Source organism: Cetorhinus maximus, chromosome 10, assembly GCF_964194155.1.
Source record: "Cetorhinus maximus chromosome 10, sCetMax3.hap1.1, whole genome shotgun sequence".
NCBI lineage: Eukaryota > Metazoa > Chordata > Chondrichthyes > Lamniformes > Cetorhinidae > Cetorhinus > Cetorhinus maximus.
In genome coordinates this window covers 87844354-87869729 of record NC_135888.1, presented here as the reverse complement: position 1 = coordinate 87869729, position 25376 = coordinate 87844354, and the positions used below count along the sequence as shown (strand labels likewise).

Here is a 25376-nt window from a genome sequence, read left to right as displayed (position 1 = left end):
GTTGTGGAGATAATGGAAAGAGATTACCATCTCAGCTGAAACCACCTCCTGTTGAGTTATATCCCAGACTGTGAACATGAATTGAGTTGAAAAGAAAACAGATCTGGACGAAAGGCATGTTTGTTGTTTTCCCTTCCAGGAATACACAAGGAAATGGGTTTTTAAAAAGCCAATTGCAACCCTAGTTCTGTGTGCTAGTCTGGTGTTCTGTTCTGCTGTGTGTATGCTATGAAAGTCACAGCTCAAGAATACCAACTAGGCATCCCTGCGCTTACAGGTAAGAAAGTATTCTCTCTGATTGCTGGAAGCAACTCAAGTCAGAAAAGCCACAGTCGAAAAAGAAACAGGACAACTACTTTCAGCTAACCTGCAGGACCAAGAATCTCCAACCCAACTGCTCAACTGCCAAAGTCAGCGCCACTAGAATCACCCCAACTTAACATCTGCAATGTTTCACCATCTATGCCTCAAGGACAAGCCAAAGGACTTATTCATATATTTTTTAACCTTTCTTTTGGACTCAATGTCTCATTTCTAATCTGTGTGTATGTGTGTTGTGTTTTTATTATTTTTCCTCACATTTAGTAACTAATAAACTCACTCTTTCTTTGACTCAAGACAGCCTGATTAAATTGGCTCCTTTCAAAACATAAATACATCTGGACTGGTATCCACAACAGAAGGGATCCTTTTTAAATTAACCTTGTTATGATCAACTGAGGGCGTTGAATAAAAAAGGGGAGCCAGTTCATCCCTCCTCACCCATGAGCATAACAATTTGGGGTACCTCGTCCGGGATCGTAACAAATTTGGGAACCTCACCTGGGGACCAGATGTAACAACGGTATATTGTTCTTTTTCTCTTTATTAATTTTCTCCCTGTTCTCTCCCCCTCTAAAAGTGTTGGTCCTTAGAGAGGTAGAGTTTCAAATGCACCGGCAGTTCTACTCCGCAGCCATTCCTCATTTTTGAGGCAGGACCAAAAATGTAGGTAGATGATCAGATAATAAGGAGGATCACAGCTCAGATTTTTTTCTGTCCTTAAACCCCTTCCAGCAGGTGCCACATTATAGTGATCAGAAGTGGGAACCTTGGCTGATTTTTTCTCTCTCTGCCCAGGAGCACTGAAGCCAAAATGGCAGCTGCCACTGCTGCCTCAGCTTGGATCAACTAATTCAGCAAAGGCCAAGGGTTCAACCGGGGTTTCTTCTGACCTGACCGCCTCAGTACTACACTAAGCAATAATTTCTCAATTGAACTATAATGGAGTATTTCTAAAATGAATAGTATTTCTAAAAAATGTAAAATCAAATTCAATCAGCAACAAATGAGTACTGTTTCATTTTAATTTGAGGTTTGTCTTTTTTTAAATAAGTTAATGCTGAACCAGACCAGGATAAGATTGGCAAACTATTCTTCAAACCACTGAACACTAATACAGTTTTATATATTGAGCTCACAGCCACTAAGAAAGTGGGATATAATTACCCACTTGTTTCCTCCAGAAATTTACAAGCTGCCAAAGAGGGGATCTTAACATTTGTCTGCCAGGTAAATTCACAGATGAAAGGAATTGTGTTCTAATGCAGTCCTTGCCAAATCCTTCAGCTGCCACCTTGTACAACCAGGGTGTCATTGCAACAAGGGGCACTTTAGTACGAGTAGCTTTTTCTTTCTGTTGAACCATTTCACATCTTGTTTTATTCAGGTTACGTGAATGTAGTGTAAACGTAAATTAGGTAGTTTTGCTTTCTATTTTGTTCTTAAAACTGAATTATATTTCCTTGAATCTACCACAGAAAATGTTTATATAGTACTATTTAGGAGATTTCAATACAATCTTCAGTCTCCACATGGAAGCATGCCAGCAAGTACTTACTGACATATTATGAAGGTCATTTATGTTACAGGGACATCTGTTACCCCAGGAGGGAAATGTAATTAATAACAAAGGTAACCTAAAAGCAGTTTGAAAACTAACAGAATCTTAGAATATTAATCTTGAAAGTGAGCCATCCTTAGTTTCAACTTTTAGAAGGTTCAGCACTTTGGTTTGAAATGTCCTATGTAGAACTATGGTGCTAAACTGACTTCTATTCATTAATTTCTATGAAATGTAGTTTGGGATAAAAGCTTGGTGTTATAAGTGAAAATAAATGTCCAAATATACAATATAACGCAAAATGTTCCCAGCAACGAGTGTGTCAGGGTCACACAGAATTTTCAGGGCATATTATTAATGCTGTTGCCAGGAGATGAACATGTCAGAAAACCCCTTTTCTCCTGGAATATGGTTCCACACAGAGAACTCCAGCTGAAGTTTTAGGCCCCAATGAGAAATTCTATGCTTGCCTCCCTCCATGCCTGTTCCTTGGCTCCATCCAAACCTCCCGGCCATTCTTCTGGAGGCAGGATTGGGCGGGGGGTGGAGTGGCAAGGATACATGCCCACAAGCAGCAGATAGCCAACCAACCCCTTGTTAATGGCCTATTGTCGGGGAAATTTTCTAATCGGCCTCCAGGTCCCCAGAGGTGGCAGGGGACAGTGCAGCTGCAGAGAGGCAACCTCCCACAGCAGACTAGGATGCCTGACCTCCAGGCAGTCTCGGAGGCCCTCCCTGCTTGCCTGGCTCCAGCTGCAGCCACAGGCTGCTCTGTGGAGGGTTTCCCCCACAATGATAGCCTGGCTGCTTATTCAATTTGAAATTAAAAATGTTGGAACAAGGGCACCTCCATCTTGATGCACCCTCTCTATCAACTACCTTGAAAGACCAGATTCTGCTCCTTCATTGCTGGAAGGCCTCCTATTGGCCCTCCAGCTTTGAGAGCCCACTGCTGTCCTTAATTTATAATGAGCCCAGCCTCTCGCCATTATTTGGTCAATGCAGGGAAAATCACTTGAGCCTGACGACTGGGTCCAGGTGGTGAAAATCCTGCCCCTAAAGTCTTCATGCATGAGTCTAGATATTGATTTTTTGCAGACTGTTTAGTTCTGGAGGCCAATTCCTAATCTCACACAACATCTGCACACATACATTTTCTAAAGGGGGTCATTGGATATTAATCAGTGTTGACTGTATATTGATGGAATGTTTAAATATAAGGTGGTGGGAGTTAACTGGGGAATGACTTGGGCTCAGATATAGTGGCAGACTGAAACCATGGTGTTTGGATTTGGAGACACAGGTTTGTATGGTATATCTCTGTAAATAAAAGCTTATTAAGTGTGTAAAGATTAGGCTCTAGTCTCTGCCTGGCTGTCTTGAATAGAACAATCAGGAGCAGAAGTTTGGCTGATTTTTAATCACCCCAGCTAAGGGCTGCTCAGACCTATTTTAATGCATCCACTGCCTAAAATCACATAACTCATTAAAGACTAGGGGATGAATCCTGTAAAGGTGGCGGGGGTCTTGGCTGCTGGCTGGAGAGTCAGTAAGAGCCCCGCATTGCGCCCTTTTGGGAAGGCCTGCTGCATCATATGCCAATCAGGCCCTTGACAGGCCAATTAAAATCCTTCCCTCAGGATCCTGCCCATCACGAGCTGCCAGCCAGTCAGGGGAATTGGGGAAGCAGTGGCTGCTGCCAGTATGACATGCACCCAAGGCCTAGGATCGTTGCTGGATTGCAAGCTAGAGGTGAGTGATGGGGGGATGGGGGTCATGAGGTGGGGGTTGCAGGGGAGGGGTGGGAAGCAAGTTGGCTCTCAGCAAGAACCCCCACTTTCCCAATGCTGGATCCCTCAACTTTGAATGAGGGACTACCCCAGGAGCCTGCAAGCAACCCTGCAAGGGTTCATTTGTCGTGATCCCCACATGGCAAGCACCCACCCACCATTGGGTTAATACCAGCGACAGCAGGATGGACATTAATTGATCACAATCTCAATTGTTGGTGGCACCAGAAGGCCGTTCATGGGTCTTCCCACCATGGACCTAATTAGAGTGGAGGCAGGAAGGCAACAGGGTTCCCATCCACCACCCTCCCATCTGATTAAATGTTCCCACCACCATCCCACCACAACCAAGCTTGCCACAAGGGAGGGAAAAAGATTCATCCCTTGGGATCACACCTGGGATCTTACTCATCTGTTTGGCATACTATTCAGTTTGCTTAATCACTGAACAACCAGGCGTTGTTCTTTCCTAATAATGGAATGATCGCCTGAGGGGTGATATCATAATGTAAATAAATGTTGTAAGTAATATAGTAGAGATATACTCATGAATGTAAAGTCATAAGTGACAGAAACATATGAATGGTACATTGACAATAAATGTAATCACTAAAATTGTAGCTATAGCTCATCTGAGAAAAATTAAACTGGAACTTTCTGTTTAAATTTGCCATTTATTACCAATGTAAGTCAAAATCACAGAGTTTACAATCATTTGTTTGAAGTGACTCAGGTGTAACAAAATTAAATATTTTTCCCTAATATTTAGTTTGGTACCGATTTTGACTTCAACCAGAGAAGAATGTTTCAGCTGTTGCATAGTGTTACATCAACCAATATGTTTATCTGGTAAACAAATGTTTGGTGGATTGGCAGCATTCTGCTCCGGCAATCAGGCTGACCTCTGAATGGGGAGCCTGTCAATAACAACAACTTATATTGGTTTTAATATAATAAAATGTCCCAAGGCGCTTCACAGATGCATTATAAAACAAAGTTTGACATATGGAGATGTTAGGTCAGGTGACCAAAAATCATTGGTCAAAGAGGTAGATTTTAAGAAGTGTCCTAAAGGAGGAGAGTGAGCTAGAGTGGCGGAGAGGTGTAGGGAGCTCGGGGCTTAGGCAACTGAGGGCACAGCCAGCGATGGCAGTTCAACAGGCTAATAGGTTTCTGGGCTCTCAGACAAACCTGATTATTTATACTTGGCTAAGAACCCATAAATCCATGAGCATTCTAAAATATCTGAGCTCCAGAGAAAACATTGCTGGATTGACAGCACTGGCTCTCTGATCTCACAATTTCACAATGTTTATTTATATAAGTTTAAGAGGTTTCAAGTGCTTACGGTTTCAGCTATTGGTACTTTAGAGTCTGGATGATTGACACTTTTATTGGGCAGTAGTAAAAAGCTGTTTTTTTCTAAGAAAATGCAAAGTTATCAATGAATGACTTTTTAAAAGCTTTTTTTTTACACACCCTATTGTCACTATAGGATTCATTGGTTCTATACAGTGTATAGTGGGTGAATGGGCATGGAATTGCCATAACTTGGCATGGGGGCCATGAGGGACCATTAGGGCTGTTTGGAGGAGGCATACTTTGGCATGGAGGGCATGAGGGGCCATGGGGGGGTGGGTTGAGGGCACACCTTGGCATGGGGGACATGAGGATAACCTTTCGAACTTAACTTTCAAAAGGTTCCATCATAAAGACTTATGGTTCACAACACGTCTGAGGTGCCGTGAACGACGACACTTTGAAACGCTGGCCTGACTCCATCAAAATTGTGGAGCTGTAGGACATCCTTATCCCCGCAATGGAGCCAGCCAGGTCCGGAGTCAGCCAGGTCCGGAGTACAGGGTGTGGGCTCACGACCTGCCGGCACCCTTAAAGGGCCCTATTAAAAATGGGAAACCCCACGAATGGGGTCCGGAATCGGGACCCACTTGCCATTTTTAAAGGGCTCCCAAGTCACCCTGACTTGGCAAAAATTCAGCCATTGACTTGTTTCTAAGTGGCAGAATGGGTGCTCTTCAGCTGAAAATTGGAAATGTCACCAGCTTCCCACTTTTTATTAATGAGGGATTCGAGATTTGAGTGACTTGACACTCAAAAGTTCCTCAACTTGGCTTAGCTCAAACTGAACTGAAATAAGCACAGTTTGTGGCGAGGCCTCTTTGCGCATCCTCGGCACACGTAGGTTGGCATGTTCCAGTGCCTCTGACCTCGTTTTCTCAGGGGTAATCTAATTAGAGTACAGCCTGAGCAAGTTTAATAAAGTCGACAGTGGAATCTAAGCCCTAAATTAAATTTCTGTCGAAGTTGCAAGGCCATGATTAAGCTCTCAATTACCATTTATGAATCATTCCCTTGTTAATACTGTTTACTTTAATGATTTTTTCTCTCTTTTGTTTGCTGATTCTGTGCGGACAGTCCTCTAGTTCCTCGATGCTACTTGATTGTGGAAACCATCACAGCAAAGTCCAAATTTTAATCGCACCTGCTTTATACAGCGTTTTGACCGGCTTTCCAACGAGACTTGAGCTCTGAAAGTTTATAACAATGCTGGTACATTTATTTATTGCTGACTCTTGTTGCTGAATATCTTATCTTGCTCGACTGGTAGGCACATCTATTAAACCAATGCGGACTATGAAAACGTTAAAACTCCTGAAGCGGCTGCAGTGAGAAATTCGTGTGTTTTTAGGGTTAGAAATGGTGTGTGTTTTTGGTACAAAAAAAATCCTAATCAGTTTTATTTTCTATGCTTCTATGATAGCAGGTGCTGCAATAGTGAATTTACGTTTCGTCAATGACAAACACTTTGTTTATGTCACTGTAAAAAGTTGAAAGGCTACAGTGGTTTCACGCACAGTAACGGAAAACTGGTCCCTGGGATTGGATATGTTAATTTTTCCGAAGACCATGAAGGTTTGGAATAGCCAATTTTTCACTGAACGCTATAAGGAGACGTGAGCACATTTCTAAAACGCTAACTTTTTTTCTGTGCATCCGCTTCTTCCCCCCCCCGCCCCGGACCTGTTTGCAAAACACTTTCTGTTTTTTTACCTATCAAGCAAGCTCGTTTCTAAGAAAAAAATGGTCTCATAAAACTGGATAGATGAGCGGAGAGGAACACATTCAGACACCACCTCTCGTAGACTTGGGGTCAGCTGCCGCGCCTGTATTCAGCCGATTGAATTGCTCGGATCAGATCATCCCACAAATTGTGCTGCGGTCCTAATCAGCCTGCTGCGCTGATCTCAAGATAAATGAGCGAAGAGACCCCCAGATGGGAACAGGGGAACTCAGGAATCGAGGAGTCAGCCTCCAGCAATCTACAGCCAGAGGGTCGATCAGTTAAAGAGGAAAGAGTGGCAATGGCTAAAGACTGAAGAAAGAGCCAGGATGGTAAATAAACTGGGGGTTGCCTCTCCTCCCTCCCCCTCCCCATAGTTTTGCAATGTCGGAGAGAAGGGAAGAACAGAAAAAAAGAGATTAAAACAAAAAGATTGAAGGAGACGGTTAAACCGTGGGAGACAAAAGAAAGAAAGACTTGCTTTTATATAGCGCTTTTCACAAACAGTGAACGCCTCAAGGTGTTTACAGCCAATGAAATACTTTTAATGTGTCAAGGTTTTAGGAAATGTAGCAGCTAATTTACCCAGTAGGTACCCCAAAGATGCACTGGGCCTACCTTCCCCCCCCCCCACCCAGAGGTCCCTACATAAGGATTGCACAGCAATTGCCCAGGATTTTCAAACTTCCATTGGGCAGTTGCCCTGCACTGGGAACCATCCGATACTCCGATTTAATTTGCAGACTTTGGATAGTTCTGACTGTCTTACAGGAATAGTTACCCAGAAAAAGTTAGAAGAAATAAAACCACTTCTAACTCCTTGGTAACTATAATACTGACTCTGCTCAACCTCACACAGACCACCCCTGACCACAACCCCTCCCTCCCTCCTCTGACTACCTCGCAACCCCAACTAACCCCCCAACCCCTCAACTACCCTCTCGATCTCCCCGACTACCCCACCCCCCAAACCCCTGACTCTCCCCTACCGACCACCCGAACCCTGCCCACTAACCATCCAACCCCACCCCCACCCCCCCCCCAACTGACCACCTGCCCTTCCACCCTCCCAACCCCCCTTACCTTACACACTTACCTTACACTCTTACTTTCTCCCTGGCTTTCAATGTGGCTGGGACCTTTAAACTTACCTGCTTTATGGCAGCTGGTGCTGTAAAAAGGGGGCCGTGGCTTCCTTTCCCCAAATCTCCAGCACTTGACAGAAGGACTCGGGAACCCGCTGCATTGCACTATTTTCACCTGGCCCGAGTCAGATGATTGGGTGAGGAAGGTGGGGCTGCATTTCAGCGTAAATAAATAGGAGTGGAGTGGCAATCCGACTGTGATTGCCATTCCACAGAAGTTCTGGCCCGACATGATAAAAACAGAAAATGCTGGGAACACTTAGCTGGTCTGGCAGCATCTGTGGAAGAGAAAACAGACTTAACTAGAGAAGGGTGCAGGTTCAGGGTTAAGGTGGGGACGAGCAAAGAAGAGGCTTGACCGGGCAGCCAGGGGAGGGAGAAAAACAGCAGAAGGAGCTGAATGGGTAATCTCAATATTCGTGACAAAGACGTCCATGAGCTCCTTGGATTTGTTGGAGGTGAAGGTGGGAAGAGGGGCTCTTCAAATACAGGATTTCTAGCTATTCTATCACCAAAGACTTTAACAGAATCAAAAATTCTCATTCTGGGAACAGCTGCATAAAGCTGCCCATGTGTTAAAACAGGACTAAGAACATAAATACTAATTTTGCCAAGAGTCCGGCCTTGTGACTTCATAGAATATGAAATCTACTTTTGCACTGCTTTCTCGTGAGTTGAAAAGCCCACCTGTTGGGCTCAATATTATTCAAGGAATAAACACTGTACTTTGAAATTCAGCTTCTATCATTAAAGAAAACAGCTTCCTAACCAATCTTCTTCCATGACAAATTCCTTGTTTAGGATTCAAGTTTCATAGCAGCATTATAACTGCTCCTTCTTTGAGTCTGTGTTTGTGTGGTGGCATGCCCACTGGAGTTAGACTATGTAGAAACTCTGGAGGTATAGACTGTTATCACCATATATAGGATCAAGACTGATGTATTCTTTTAATTCACCTGACAGCTTTGCTAAAACATTTTCATTCAAATCTGGTGAATCTTCATTTTTAACACAAAGAATAACTTCTGAATAGTAAGTTGTATCAAAGAATTGTTCCTGTAGCCACACTTAAGCAATTCCATCATCTCGTCTACTCCTCCCATGCCATCATTCCCATGCTATTCCATCCTTCCATCACTCCCGTGCCATCCCCATCCCTCCCATTAATCCCATTCTATCCCTTAAGGTAACAATCTCCCTAGCCAGGGTAAATTTGTTGGACTCCCCTTATCTTTCACTGTTTTTGTTCTCCACCAACTCCCCCGTTCCACTGCTGCAGCCACCAGCAATTGGTAGTTGTACATGTGTCATGTGCTCCAGTCCTCTGTGCACCAGGCACCACCCACCAAAGCAACCCAACAACAAACGTACCCCTTGAACTGCCAAATCAAAACAGTCCATGCAGACAAAAATTGAGCATAATTATATGGATTTGAATACAGCAGGTACATGACAAATGATGTGTTTTTTTTTGTACTGTGATAGTTTATAATTCACAAATCCAGAATCAAAGTGTAACAAAGTCTTTGAGGAATCAGTGAATTCTCATCATTTTGAAGTGGTAGTTTAACATATGGTGATAGTTACAGTGACCATTTTACATCTGTGGGGATTGAACACTCTTTTGTCTTATGGAAAGTATTATGTAAAATGAGGTATAAAAGCAAATCATCCTTAGGCATTCATTGTTATTAATTAATTTTGTTATTATTAATTATTAATCTTCTGGTGTAACAGGTTATAAAATGGCTAACTGAATTAGAATTATAACAGCTCAGGTAGTTCTGCAGTTTTTGGAAACTCATTAAAAAGTAAAAATAACATGTTCAACTTGGAAACCCTAGTTAGTTATGCACCTTCCTCCAAGCCACACATCATCTTGATTTGGACATATACTGTCAATCCTTCATCATTGCTGAGCCAGAAGTCTGGTACTCCCTCCCTAATAGCATTGTGGGAGTACCTTTACTACACAGACTGCAGCAAATCATGAAAGCAGCTCAGTACCACCTTCTCAAGGACATCGAGGAATGAGTAATAAATGCTACCCCAAGAATGATATTTTTTAAATGTTCTACAAGAAAGAAAAACAAAGATTTTAAAAAGTTGTATACTATTATCACAGTAATGTCTGAGACATTTTCATTGAACAGGAATTAAACTTTAATTGTAACCTTAAATAAATTCCAACCTCCTTACTTAACACCAATTTTAACTAGTCCTAAAACTGTCACCTATTGAAGTCTGAAGTTGACTTTACAAGAATTGAGTAGAAATTGCCTGTAGATGTTTAGCTATATGAATTAGAAATGTGAGCAACTCTCACAAAAAAGAATCATAAAAAAGATTATGGAAATTATTCAAAAAGCTGACAAAAACTAACAAAGAGAGAATATCAACTAACACTGAGATCTAAAAATGCCCTATTTCCAAACTTGCTATAATCCTACACCTTTTTCACTTAATTACAAACCACAATAAGTTGTTTTATTTTAATGCTGCACATGATTTATAAATGTGTGTTTCAAATGTGAATTTTGCAGTGTATTTAGTAGGGTGCAATTTTAATGCACAATTTTGAGAATAAAGCTGGCGATAAATGGCCATTCAGCCCATTTGACCTATGTGGCTTTTATGTTCCACATGAGCCTCCTCCAGCCCCATTTCATCTAACTCTATCAGTATATCCTTCTACTCCTTTCTCCTTAAGTTTAAGTGCTATTATTAAGCCATCATACTACTTCTTTGATATGTAAATGGAATGTCCAATGATGAAAAAAAGCTTAGTTAAAATCCAGTGATCTACATCTAAGTTATTAGAAAGGAGAAATGCCTACAGTTCGATGAATAAAACAGCATAGTAACACAAATCACTTCACACAGGGTTTCAGTCGCGTAAAAGCTGGGGAAGTCAATGTTCTTATTTTCTGCTTGGTTAACTGGATAATGGAACACTCCTGTCTATTGATTTACATGCTCTGTATCTGACACAATCCCAATTTACTATCACAGTTATTTTTCATGTATACATTTGTTTCCTTAAAAATATTTTCAGCAAAACACCACTGTAGGGCTTGGTACTTTAACTTCTCCCATGTTACTACAAATTGACCCATATCTATATGCATCCTTTATTGATATTATTTATTTACATAAACACTTTCTAGTACAATACAAATTGTACCAATTTATTTTGGCAGCAATGCTACCATTGCATATAACCTCAAAAACAAAGATTTATAGCACCTTATGTATGTAGAAAATGCTGGATAAATCTGAGTGATTTCACAATCCATTTACAAAATTAATTTAGCTGTGGGACTGGTACTGCTTTCCTAATTCTCCCAAAGTTTCCCTCCCTACCCAGTACTACAATGATAGTGCAAGTTAAATGTATTTCATTAAGTATTCAATGAAACTGATTCATGTTGATAGCATTGATTCATTGGACATTTAAAAATAAAATTACACATTCTAAGCAGCACAGCTATAACAGGATGTCCTCTAGTTTGTTTTATTGAACATAAAATTAATTATCCAAAGTATTTTTACAGAGTAGTGGGGGGTTAGATAATTCCCAAAGTGATGCCTAAAGATCTGTACTGAGATAGAAAAACACTATCACTGGCCCCCTTCGAACCCGCCTCTTCTACTAGCTTATATTTCATCTTATTTCTATATGTCTTAGTTCTGATGAAGGGTCATACGGACTCGGAACGTCAACTGTATCCCTCTCCGCAGATGCTGTCAGGCCTGCTGAGTTTTTCCAGGTACTTTTGTTTTTGTTCTAGAAAAACAGCCCGGTTTGATATCATGAGGACAGTGGAATCGTCTAATTATAATAGCTGCCATTCAAATGAACTCCCTGTTTTGAACCTGGTTTTCCTGGGATACCTTGGGGCAAAAATTCATCTGGTCCCAGCCTTGGTGTACCCAACTGAGAGGTGTGAGACCAGCCTAAAATTGAGCCTCAGGTCTTTTAAATAATTTATGCACAAACTGCTGGTGGCAGTCATGCCTGCAGAGGCAGCTTTTGCATTTGAACCACACAAATGTTGGGCCACAAGCTTTACCAGCAGTGACGTAAGGTAAGTCCCAGGAAGGGGGTTGACTCATGCAACTTGCTGTGGGGTGGTGGAAGTACTTCTGCTTCTGCGGCCTGCACAGGAAGGTTGTTGTCAAGCTTGAACTTAAAAAATTTGTGATTGGTTGGCCACTGAAGAAGTCTGAGTAGGACAGGCTTGTTGTTCATTACTAACCAATTTCACAGATGGGACTTAAAATAGCCATTTTAGGCCTCTCTTTTACACGAGGGACTTAACACCTATTTCAGGTGGCCACCAGTTGTTTCTTAAAAACTGGCCTGATTCAATTTCGGGTTGTATGTTTTTCAGGCATCCTGAGGGCACAGGACATTGCTCCCAAAAATTGGGCTTCATTGTGCTAATTTTACAACATTAAAATGATACAAGGTTTAATTTCTGTAATCTCTGTGGTATACTGTAAACCTTGAAAAGCAGTAGGTTTAAAAATTACATTTGTTTTATATATTTGTTCAAAAACACATACACTGTAAATAAAAGATGCTTAATAAAGATTATAGTAATTTATTCTATCTCTAGCAGAAAAATAATGGAGTGACACAAAACATTTGTGATTTGGTTCATGGTAGTTATTTGAGCCTTCAGTTTACACAAAGATGAGTGTTGGCTATACAAGGTAAATTACATTGACCAACAATAAAGACAAGGCCATATCTATATCTACATGTGTATGCCTTTATAAATATATTGTGGAATAAGCTGTACACTGTCGTTAGAATCATTAGGATGTTGACTTTCTAATAGCACATTATGTTACCGGTAAGCAGGTTTTAAAGATTTGAGATGCCATATAATAATTACAAATTTGTAATAATAAGATAAAAACTGTTACTCAGTTCCATATGGAAGGGTCACAGATGACAACTGTGGCCTTAATTTCCTTAATCCAATTTAAACTGAAATCTACATCAATATTTAGGTTGATCTTGCTGTTGGCAATTAACGTCGCAATTTCCTGTGGATCTCATTTGCATAGTCCAAAAGTTAAAAACCTTTATAACGAGAACAAGTTCAGTGCAACCATTAGAGGCCTAAGAAGAAAAAAGTCAGTTTTCTTCTTTAAATCCTTCTTAAACTCATTGATATTATGAAATTTAGTTCAAAGCCATCAAACCTTAATTTATGAACTGCTGCTTATTTAACAAAATGCAATTGTGAAAGTTTTTTCCCCAAGGTTACAGAATCTGAGCCATAATAAAACATTCAAAGATAACCAAAATAGAGTACATACAAACAAGGAGCAGAAGTAGGCCATTCAGCCCCTCGAGCCTGCTCTGTCATTTAATAAGATCGTGGCTGATCTGATAGTAACCTCAAACCTGCATCCCGCCTACCCCCAGTAACCTATCACCCCCTTGCTTACCAAGAATCTATCCACCTCGGCCTTAAAAATATTCATAGACTCTGCTTCCACTGCCTTTTTTGGAAGAGGGTTCCAAAGACTCATGACCCTCAGGGAAAAAAGTTCACCTCATCTCTGTTTTAAACGGGTGTCCCCTAGTTCTAGATTCTCCCACAAAAGGAAACATCCTCTCCACACCCGCCATGTCAAGAGCCCTCAGGATCTTATATGTTTCAATCAATTCGCCTCTTACTCTTTTAAACTCCAGTGGATACAAGCATAGTCTGTCCAACCTTTCCTCATAAGACAACCCACCCATTCCAGGTATTAGCCTGGTAAACCTTCTCTGAACTGTTTCCAATGCATTTACATCCTCCCTTAAATAAGGAGACCAATACTATACACAGTACTCCAGATGTGGTCTCACTAGTGCTCTGTATAACTCAAGATAACCTCCCTACTTTTGCATTCAATTCCCCTCACAATAAATGATAACACAGATCCCAATGACCAAAAAAAATAAAGAAAATCGCTATCAACCCTCTGAAGTAAAGTCTGTATCTTGTCCAAGACTGAAACTCCCAATGATTTCGGGTTAGATATGGACTTACTCCATCTAATTATTTTTTGCCGTACATTTATGGCTGTTCAGGCAAATGAAATACATTTGCATTCCCTGGTCTTTCAGACGGAAAACTATGACAATAAACAGGGTCTTAATGGACATAGCTCAGTAGTTGCTTAAATTATTGAATACATTTGCTTGTAACGACTTTCTGGCCTAAAATTGTCTTAAGTCACTTACTCGCGGATTTCCTCGTTAAAAATCGGTGCCACGTGGCTGTTACACCATTGCCCCATTGAAAATTAGGAGGAAATTGCTCCTGCATTTTAAAATGTTTCGAATTCATGGGTGAAGGCAGTGCAAGGTTTACGTGATGTTAACCAAAAGGTTCAAGTTTAATAGCTGGTCTAGGCTAAATTAGCTACCAAGTTTCCGCCGCAATATCAATTTCGCAGCTAACATTGGTCTTACTGTCCCTGGGCTATAAAGTGATCCTGACTGAGTGCACCTGAACATAATCTGGCTCATCTGTGACCTTCTGCATGACAAAATAGACACCACTGGATTTTCATAGGAAAGGTGGCACCTGTGGAATTGTTTGCAATCAAGAGTCAGGACAAGTAGTGAGGGTAAAGCCATATTTTGACGCATTGCGTTTTAATAAGGTTTGAAGCAATCTTAGAAATTGTTTTGTATTAAAGATCTTTCGAGCTTTTTTCTAATAAATGCCATTTATTAAAGTGGGAACTATGGCACAAGACAATAAGAAAAGTGCACACAAAAGAATCACCAGTTAAAGCCACGCTTAACAGTTCAGTTTCATAATTTAGGCATTTACTGGTTTCCTAAATGATATTGGAAAGCCAACACACACACTGATCTACTGTGTGGTCGAAATAATAAGCAGACTTATGCTGCCAAGTATTTGCAGAGACAGGTCAGATGGTCAATTGACATCAATGTTGCAATGGTAGTTAGTGCCCTTCACTGAGATGACATGGCTGCTTTTATTCTGGTGGGGCGTCCCATTAAATGGGACGAGGTTAAGAGTTGGACTGGAACGGCTGGGATGTCTCTTTTTTTAATAGATAGTATCAAGCAAGGCCAAAGGGAAATTTCAGCCGCCTCTCGCGATGGGGTATCGATATATCGAGTCTGGGAAGTGGCTTTGCAGCGCTGGCTCTGGGAAGCTGGAGCTGAGCACAAAGTATGGGCTGCGGCTAGAAGCCTGCATTCAATGTGAACACTGGGCAGCGTTCAAATCCCGAGCTGGCAGTGGCCGCTCGGCGCCCCAGCCCAGCCCAGACAGACAGACACACACAGAGACACAGACAAGGGAATTAGATAAGCAGGAGCATTGGGGAGAGAAGGCTGCATCTACGCGGCATTTTCTTTTTGTGTGTGTGTGTAGTGCGTGTATTGGACAGAAGTTACTGTGCTCACCATAAAGTTTTTGGCCAGCTCTCCTGGTAGAGAGAGGCGGAAACTTAGCTGGTGTCGTTTTGTGAAGGGCTCGAGTTTGGAGGGGGAAAGAAGACAAGCAGCAGCTGGAATGTTCTGTCTGGCACTGGGCTCTGACCATTTTGTGGGTGTGTTGGACGTTTAAGTTTGGCGAGAGTCGGAGTTCCGGATTATATTTAGAGAGAGAGAAAGAGGGGAGGGGAGGAGAAGAGGAGGGGGGGAAAAAAATCCATCGATTTAAAGGGACAAGACTGGGGTTGGTTTGGAAAGTTTAAGGTCTGGGATTTAGATGAAGGCTGGGCTTTGAAGAAGAGGGTGAGAGGGGAGGAGGGGGGGGGAAAAGAATTTTAATTTTTTTTTTGGTTGTTTAAAAATGCCGATTGTGAGTAATTCCCAAGCGAATGGGGATCGTCTGCATTCCCGGTTCAATCCCCGGCTTCCAGCCAAGCGCGGCTCCCGGTGCCAAGCGGGAGAGATTCGGGAACAAGCCACTCAGTTGGGAGCCTCTTCGGATCCAGAGGGGAGCCGCCTCTTGCTGCAGCCTGTGGAGGCTCGGCCCGGCCGCCTCTCCCCGCCCGCAGGCCCGGAGAATCCGCTCAGGCCCCGGCCTCGGGGAGCCGGCTGCAGCCCAGCTCTCCAGGCCGGCTCGGGGGCGCTGCTGGCCGCTCGGCGCCGTGCGAGGATCTCCTCAGCAGGTAAGAACCGGCTCAGGCAACATGGACAAACTGATCTTTCAATTGGGGCGGCCTGAAGGGGATTTTCATATATATATATATATATATATTCAGGTCATGGCTACCTTCACAATATTGATCACTGTTTAATTTTCTGAATATGTCTGCACTGTACAATGCGTTCAGAAACGCAGTTTTTCTCCCACTTTTTATGTGGTCACAGTAAGGACATGTCTTAATAGACTCACGAGTTAAACGGGCTGAACTTTTGTCACTGAAAGAGGCGTGCAATTTCTCTCTGATTCCCACTGTGCATAATTCCTGGCTGGACGGGTGTCTTTTTTTTTGGTACATTTGACATTATATCCTGGGTTTCTGGAACACGAGTTTAGTGATTCCAGTTTTTATGCGACCCTTATCCTTGTCTGCATTTGCCCTAATGTCGCTGTGAAGGGTTTTTGTCTGGTCCATTAATTGTGGGCACAAATGTGTTCTTCCAACTTGGCAGCTCTGAATGCGAGCAGGAATACATTGCTGCCTTCACAGTGGTAAAGTTCAGGCTTGAACATACATCCACTGTCAGGTGCAGTTCCGCTACGTGTAGTAAAGCAAACGTTTTCCCCATGTTAGAATCCGGGGTCTGCAGGTCTCAGCCAAACATGCGGCTTAAAGAATTGCTCTCGTCGTGTAGGATATTTTCAGCAGAACAGCTCCACAGTCGAATTATCTTTGGCTAGAAGGATACAAAATGTGGCGTGCAGTGTGGGACATGAGATTGAAGAGGTGTGCAAAGGGAGATTTTGGTAGAGTCAGCTGCCAAGTTAGAATGACGAATATTCAAATTGGTGCCACCGTGAAATAAACCTGATATGGATTTGGTTTACAGTGGCCCAAAGCTAAAATTAGCCTAATTATACATTTTTGAGGATGACGTGCAGCTGATTGTGTGCCTGGCCTGACCTCTGAAAATCTATGTACAAAATTAAGATATAAAAGGGGCACCTGCTTATAGGTCCTTTTTGGTGCCACATTACAATAACCTGTCAGTTCAAGTTAATGAATAAACCATAGAAAAATAAATAATTTGATGGACTTGTATTACTACCTACTATTACTATGCCCATGCCTTTTGGTTGAATCCACACCTGTTTATATTTGCTGCAATAACAAAACAGCAAAGTATTTATTTCTTCAATGACCTTGTGTAACAAGGATACGCTCTGGATTTCAAGAACTTTCATTGAAGAAAGTTATATTTCAGCTAGGTTTAACTCTTGTGCTCCAGTATTTTGTTCACAAATGTCTGACAAAAAGGAAAGGTCTAAAAGATGATTACAACTTTCAAAGGTGTTGAGAGAGAATAGGAGCTGATTTATCAATTTTGTGGTTGTTGAAGCCATGATAGAAAAACTTTTTTTCCTCTTTTAATAGTTGATGTGAATTTAGGACCATTTTATATCTATTTATCTGACAGTTTTATTGAAGAATGTTATGACGGTAGATTTGCTGGTTGGGGGAGTGGGGTGAGTCTACAACATGCTTTCCAATAATACATGGATGTAAATAGAAAAACAAATAGATACATTTAGCTTATAAAATGCAATAAGATGTTAGATTCCCTCACTATTGATGAAGAGCATGCAGCGTGTAATGGAGGCATTGAAGCTCTTTAGCCAAATGTGGGATTGGAATTACTTGAGTAGCAATTTTTTAATTCCTCACCAAGTGAAGAGGCAAATCTAACCAGAATAGTTGATATCAATCTCAAGGAAAGTGTAAATTTGAATACAAGTGAACTGTACCTGATAGTTGCTACCAACCCTCCAGCTAGTAATAATGTTTCGCAAATGATTATTCATTATATTTTTAAAGTGTGTGTGAGAGAATTATACACCCATTCATGACTAGCATTGAAGGAATTTCTGCAAGTACACTGAGCACTATTGGAATGTATAGAAATATAATTGAAGCTCCTGTAGTAATTCATGTGGGTTAATTTTGGGTAGTGATCTGATTTGAGTGTTCTGAAATGGGCCTATCATGAACAAAAATGATTCTGTAAAAAAAAAAACATTCATAGCCTGTGTTCTCATGAGCAGAATAGTATGGCTTATGTGTTGTAATGTGTTCCTCACAGTCACTCTACCCTCTGAGGTTATACATAGCACATAGCCTCTGAGGACCAGAAGGACCATCTTTGGTCAGCTGCTGTCAGATACCGCGCCAGAGGTGTGTAGTGTCTTAAAAGGAAGTAAAATGATGCACGTTTAACTTTTAAACCCTAAAATTATTTATTAGCTTAGCTTTGCGATAAAATGTCTAAGAAATGTCATCACAATGGAAAGCTAATACTTTAATAGTAGTTTGATACTATGCTGATAAAATGCTGCATTTCCAGGTGAGAGGAGGGGAAATGCAGAAATGTTGGCAGGACCACTCCAGTCCTACAGAGGTGTAACTCATGAACTCCACAGAGCTGTTTCATGCCGCCTATGGAGGTGCCTCCATCTCAAAAGAATCCTGTCCTCCTAGCATAAAGATAAGTACAGCCACTGATAATTGTGAACCTAAAAGGACCAAACCTAAAATTATCAAAAACCTTGTGGTCTGCCTGTTTGCAGAAGGAGACCATAAATCTTACCCCTCTAAAAGTAAATTGGATAAATTGCTTATGCAGAGATGACTTTTCCAGTCAGTAACTTGAAAATAAACTTGTCTAAACTGTTTTGCTTATAACAGATGTGTGATTAGAAACCAGCACTATTATAAAGACTCCTTACAGATTTTAATGTGACCTACCAGGTTAAAAATTGCCTAAATCTAGATTTTTTCTTTTCAGTCTGTGCAATTTGTTACAAACAATTTATATTTATGTGCTGTTTACACAGCAAAATATTCCATGATTCTTCACAGATATTTAATTTAACAAAAGAATAATTGCTGAGATATTGCTGGAAATATTAAGAGTGACTGAAGGTTTAGCCAAGTAGGTGAGTTTAATCAAGGTCTTCAAGGAGAAGTGAGAGGTGAAGAGTCAGTGATTTTTAGAGAGGGAATTTCAGAGATTCGAGCCTAAGCAGCTGAAAGCATAATTGCCAATAGTGAAGCAAAGAGAAGTAGAATGCACAAGAGACCAGGTCGGAAGAATAGGAAGTTCAGGAGGGGGACTGTAGGCTGGAGGACGTCAACTGATGCAAGGAGAATGAAGGCTATGAAAGGATTTAAGCACCAGATAAATTTAAATTTGAAGCATTGGGAAATGAGTTAACATAGGCAAGGAAGGATAGAATTGATGGGTGAGTGGGACTTGGTGTGGAATTTTGCATGAGCTGCCATTTCTGGAGGGTGAAGTGGGAGAGTGGGCAGGAGAACACTGCAGTGGAAGATACTGATGTTACGTAAATGGACATAGGTGAGCACTAATGGAGAGGGAGGAATATGGGGTCAGCAGCTCAGCACAGGGTCAAAGAGGCTGAGCAGCCTGAGACGGTGGCTGCGAGTGGGGTTGGAATCAGCTGCAAAGCTGTGCAGCCTGAGAGAAGGGGCCGAAGATGATGGCTTAATTCTTCCCTGTCCCTAGCTGGTGGAAATTACAGCTCTTCCACGATTAAATATTGATCCCAAACACTCAGTGGTCAGCTGGGGGGTCTCAGTTCAATTCCTCCTGGAACCACAATTAAAGATTGAGAATTGAGAGAGATTAAGAATCAAGTTCAATATAGAAAATTCAGAAGGGAATTGAAAAAAAAACAAACAAGAGAAGCAAAGCAAGAGTATGAGAAGAGACTGGCAGCAAACATAAAAGGGAATCCAAAGGTCGTCTTTAGGTATATAAATAGTAACAGGATGGTACAAGGAGTGGTGGGGTGATTAGGGACTTAAAAGGGGAATAAGGCATGGAGGCAGGAGTACTAAATTGACTGAGATACTAAATGAATATTTTGTATCTGTCTTTACCAAGATGATGATGCTGCACAGTTCATCGTGACATATGAGGTAGTTCAGACAACAGGTTTAAAATTGGTAAGGGGCAAATATTGGATAGGCTGACTGTACTTAAATTTGATAAGGTACCAAGACCGGATGCGATGCATCCAAGGATATGTAGGGAAGTAAGGGAGAAAATTTGTAGAGGCGTTTCATTATTTTCCAATCCTCAGATACGAAGGTAGTGCCAGAGGATTGAAGAATTGCAAATATTGTACTCTTGTTCAAGAATGGGTATAAGGATAAGCCCAGCAAATATAGCCCACCCCAGTGGTTGGAAAACATTTAGAAACAATGATTCAGTGCAAAATTAATAGTCACTTGGGCAAATGCTGGTTAATTAAGAAAGCCAGTGCAAATTTAAGGGCAAAATCATGTTAAAATAATTTGCTGGAGTTTTTTGAAGAGGTAACAGAGAGGGTTGATTAGGGTTATGCTGTTGATGTTGTGTACATGGACTTCCAAAAGGCATTCAATACATTGTCACACAACAGACTTGTGAATAAAGATAGAGCTTATGGAATAAAAAGGACAGTAGCAACATGGATGCAAAATTGGCTGAGTGACAGGGAACAGTGTAGCGTTGAACTTTTTTTTTGGAGTGGAGGAAGGTTTGTAGGGAAGATTCCCAGGAGTCAGTGTTAGCACTCCTGCTCTTCCTAATAAACATTAATTACCTAGACCATGGTATGCAGGGCACAATTTCAGAATTTGTGGATGACATAAAACTTGAAAGTATTAGGAACTTCAAAAGGACAAGGACAGGTTGGTGGATGTGCGGACAGATGTCAGATGAAGTTCAATGCATAGAAGTGTGAAGTGATTCTGTTTGGTAGGATGAATATGGAGAGACAATATAAAATAAAGGGTACAATTCTAAAGGAGGGTGCAGGATCAGAGGGACCTGGGTGTATATGTGCATAAATCATTGAAGGTGGCAGGACAGGTTGCGAGTGTGGGTAATAGAGTCTATGGGTTCCTGGGCTTTTTAAATAGGGGTATAGAGTACAAAAGCAAGGAAGTCATGATAAACTTGCATACAATATTGGTTCGGTCTGAACTGGAGCATTACATTCCGTTTTGGACACCACACTTCAGGAAGGATGTAAGGGCATTAGAGTGTGTGCAGAAAAGATACACAAGGATGGTTCCAGGGATAAGGACTTACTGTTATGAAGATAGATTGGAGAAGTTAGGACTGTTTTTCTTGGAGAAGAGAAGGTTGAGAGGAGATTTGATAGAGATCTTCAGAATCATGAGGGATCCGGACAGAGCAGATAGGGAAAAACTGTTCCCATTGGTGGAAGGATGGAGAACAAGAGGGCACAGATTTAAGGTGATTGGCAAAAGGAGCAATGGCGTGAGACAACCTTTTTTCTGCAGCAAGTGGTTACGATCTAGAATGCACTGCCTGAGAGTGTGGTGGAGACAGAATCATGACATTCAAAAAAGATATTGAATCATTATCTGAAAAGGAAAAAATTGGCAGGGTGACAGGAAAAGGCAGGGGAGTGGCACAGGTGAATTGCTCTAACAGAGAGCCAGCACAGGGCATGATGGCTGAATGGTTCTGTGCTGTAATCATTCTATGATTCTATAAAAAGAAATAATTTACCTTCTCGTACGACTTTTTGATAGGTTAAGTGAGCGGGCCAAAAATTGGCATCTGAAGTATAATGTGGGAAAACGTGAGGCAGTCCACTTTGGCAGGAAGAATAGAAAAGCAGAATGATGAAAGGTTAAGTAGGTTGGGCCTATACTCATTGGAGTTTAAAAGAATAAGAGGTGATCTTATTGAAACATATAAAATTGTGAGATTCAATGGGAATAAGGGGGAAGAGTCTCCACTGGTTGGAGTCATACCTAGCACAAAGGAAGATGTTTGTGGTTGTTGGAGGTCAATCATCTCAATCCCAGGACATCACCTCAGGGTAGTGTCCTAGGCTCAACCACCTTCTGCTGCTTCATCAATGACCTTCCCTCCATCATAAGGTCAGAAGTGGGGATGTTCGCTAATGATTACACAATGTTCACCATTCGTGACTCCTCAGGTACTAAATCAGTCCATGCCTATATGCAGCAAGATCTGGACAACATTCAGACTTGGGCATGATAAATGGCAAGTAACATTTGAGCCACAAAAGTGCCAGGCAACAACCATTTCCAACAAGAGAGAATCCAACCATCTCTCCTTGAAATTCAGCGGCATTACCATTGCTGAATCCCCCATTATCAACAGCCTGGAGGTTACTACTGAACAGAAACTTAACTGGGCCAGCCATATAAATACCATGGCTATGAGAGCAGGTCAGAGGCTGAGAATTCTGCGGTGAGTAACTTACCTCCTGTCTCATTAAAGCCTGTTCACCATCTGCAAAGCACAGTTCAGGGGTGTGATAGAATACTCCCCACTTGCCAGATGGGTGCAGCTCCAGTGACACTCAAGGAGCTCAACGCCATCCAACATAAAAGTAGCCTGTTTGATTAGCACCCCATCTACCACGTTCAACATTCATTCCCTCAACCAACAGTGGCATAGTGGCAGCAGTGTGTGCCATCTACATGACGCACTCAAACAACTCACCAAGCCTCTTTCACTAGCACCTTCTAAACCCACCACCACTACCATCTAGAAGGACAAGGGCAGCAGATACATGGGAACACCACCACCTGCAAGTTCCCTTCCAAGCCACACAGCAGCCTGACTTGGAAATGTATCGCCGTTCCTTCACTGTTGCTGGTTCAAAATCCTGGAGCTCCCTTCCCACTAGCACCTACAACACATGGTCTGCAGTGGTTCAAGACGGTGGTTCACCGCCACCTTCTCAAGAGGCGTTAGGGATGGGCAATAATTGCTGGCCAAGCCAGCAATGCCCACACCCCATGAAAGAATAAGAAAAAAACTCAGATGCTGAGAGGATGTTTCCCCTTGCAGGAGAGACCAGAACTAGGGGACACAATTTAAAAATAAGGGGTCTCCCTTTAAGATGGAGAAAAGGAGGAATTTCTTCTCTCGGCGGATGTTTGGAATTCTCTTTCCCAGCGAGCAATAGAGGCTGGGCCTTTGAATATACGGAAGGCTGAATTAGACAGATTTTTGAATAGCAAGGGAGTCTAGGGTTATGGGGGAACGTGCAGGAATGTAGAGTTAAGGCCATAATCATCAGCCATGATTTTATTGAATGGCGGAGCTGGCTCAAGGGGCCGAATAGTCTACTCCTCCCATTTGTTTTATGTTCAGCTCGTGGGGAAGCAACGACATCGTCTCCATGCAGGGCTTTGGTTAAAATGACCATTGTGCCTGAGCGATGTCTGAGTTCAATTTGCAAAATATTATAAAAGGGCACCATTGCATTCCAATGAGTGTCCCCCTCATACTTGCTCAGAACACCAGATTAATATTGGAACCTGTGGTTAGATGGTGGGCTCAGTATGGGCCATTTTTACCTTCTGTATGCCTGGTTTCTACAATCTGAGGAGAGTTAAAATTGACACCAATGGTTTTCCATATTGAACTTTAAATACAGTAGTTTCTTTTTAAGAAGGCTTTAGAATTGTACGCACCAAATTGTATCCCACACATGAAATTTTTTTCTTTATCAAGTCATTTTGAGTTCGAAATTTATTGTACAAACAACACAAAGCTTCTGTTAAGTTATTTTAATCTCTTAAATTTTCCTTTTAATTTCAGAACTGTATGCTCAATGATTGCTGTAATAAAATCCCATGTGTTGACCTGCCATTGGTTATATCTAATTTTTGTTACTTATAAGGTACCTTCTTTAAAGTACCATTTGGTATTCTTTACTGGTTATAGCCACTGATGAGGTTTTTCATCCATTTTTCAAATGAGACCTTAAACTGAGGCCTAGTTTGCCCTGTTGGGTGGACATTAAGGTGGCCATTTATCTTGTTTTCAGGTGGTCTGTATCCTGTCCTTTTATCCAATTTTTAAACCAGACGCCTTATTGTTTGGTGTATTACTGTATTTTGAAGCTCCTAGACCCTAGGGAAGCATTTAAAATTGAAATTATTGGTCGTACCTGTGCTTGAGAAAGATCAGCCCAAGGTATCATAGCAGCCCGCAAAGGTCTCATCAGGCCTACCCTTTTATGCACCCTTATGACCCCCTCATTCTACATTGTTGTGCTGCGATTAACTTAGACATAGAGCTACACTGATGCACACTGCCCTTGACTAGCTGCTATGGGACATGAGCAGCCTGGTTAAAAACTCTCCATCTCTATGTATGCTTTGCTTCTATTTTCAACCCAGTTTTGCTGTCCATTAATGGAACAGGTTACTAGGTGATCTCAACACTTTTTTACATACACCCTGATTAAAAGCATAACTTTTTTAATCTGCTTTGGTTTCTTCAAGGTTCATTAGAAGCATGATATGTACAAGCTCCCCAAGTTTAGCTCAATCTAAGATACTGAGTTCATTATGCAAGGTATTCTCACCTGTTTTATCAAGTGGTTCAGATAAGTAATTATTATTATTAATTTATTTTATTACTGAAAAGAAAGACATGTTGCTGAAACTTTTCACCTTGCGCTCATCAGAACGAGCCCAAAAATGCCAAATGTCAAACAATCACAACAATTTATTCTGCAGAAGAGAAGGTTGCTGACTAGTTGGAAAGTTGACTCTGATTAGCCGAGGCATTGCTATGGAGAAAGCAACGGGGAGATATAGATTCCCCAAGCTCCCAGGTAGTTCAAAAAAGGTGCAAGGCTTTAACATTATTCCACAATTGGGCAGCAATTACTCAACAATCCTAAGTGCACCAATACCTATGCTAACAAACATTTAAGATAATCAGTGGAGCTTGTAACCTGGTTCTTTTATGCTTGCTAGAAGTGACATACATTCATATGCAGGGGTCCGTTCTGCAAACAAAAGGAATATGTTCAAGCCTAGTGCATTTTTTTAATCCCCCGGGAGCTTGGGGAGCCTTGGTTCCTCTTTGCTTTCTCCAGAGCAATGCCGCAGCCAATCAGAGCCAACCAATCAGCACCCTTTTCTCCTGCAGCATAAATTGTTGTGATTGTTTGGAATTTGGCATTCTTGAGTTTGTCCTGATGAGTGCAAGATCAAAAATTGCAGTAACATGTCTCTCTTTTCACAATATTCAAGGTCTGTAATTAATTTTTTTAGAGTGCGCAAATGCATACATCTGTGGAGGTAGTCAGGATATCCAGTATTCTTGAGGTCCATCACTGGCAGCCCTAGTTGGCATAAAAGATCCTGTGGCACTGTTTGAAGAAGAGCATGGGAGTTCTCCAAGTGTCCTCACCAATATTTGTCCTTCAACCAACATCACTAACAGAGAACAGCTGGTC

The 25376-nt window shown here is 41.6% G+C and overlaps 1 protein-coding gene across 6 annotated transcripts in view; it reads left to right on the top strand.

The window, feature by feature from the left end:
• The first annotated feature begins 15486 nt into the window (after nt 1-15486).
• Nucleotides 15487-25376, top strand: part of rnf44 (ring finger protein 44) — a 127479-nt gene continuing 117589 nt past the window's right edge. For 3 of the 6 annotated variants that reach the window (XM_078550761.1, XM_078550758.1, XM_078550760.1), the window contains exon 1: nt 15498-16065. In XM_078550761.1, the coding sequence (XP_078406887.1) occupies nt 15744-16065 (322 nt within the window). In that variant the 5' untranslated portion in view covers nt 15498-15743. Of the gene's footprint in view, nt 16066-25376 lie in introns of all 6 variants that reach the window. The other 3 variants (XR_013577788.1, XM_078550757.1, XM_078550762.1) reach the window with 3 other exon arrangements.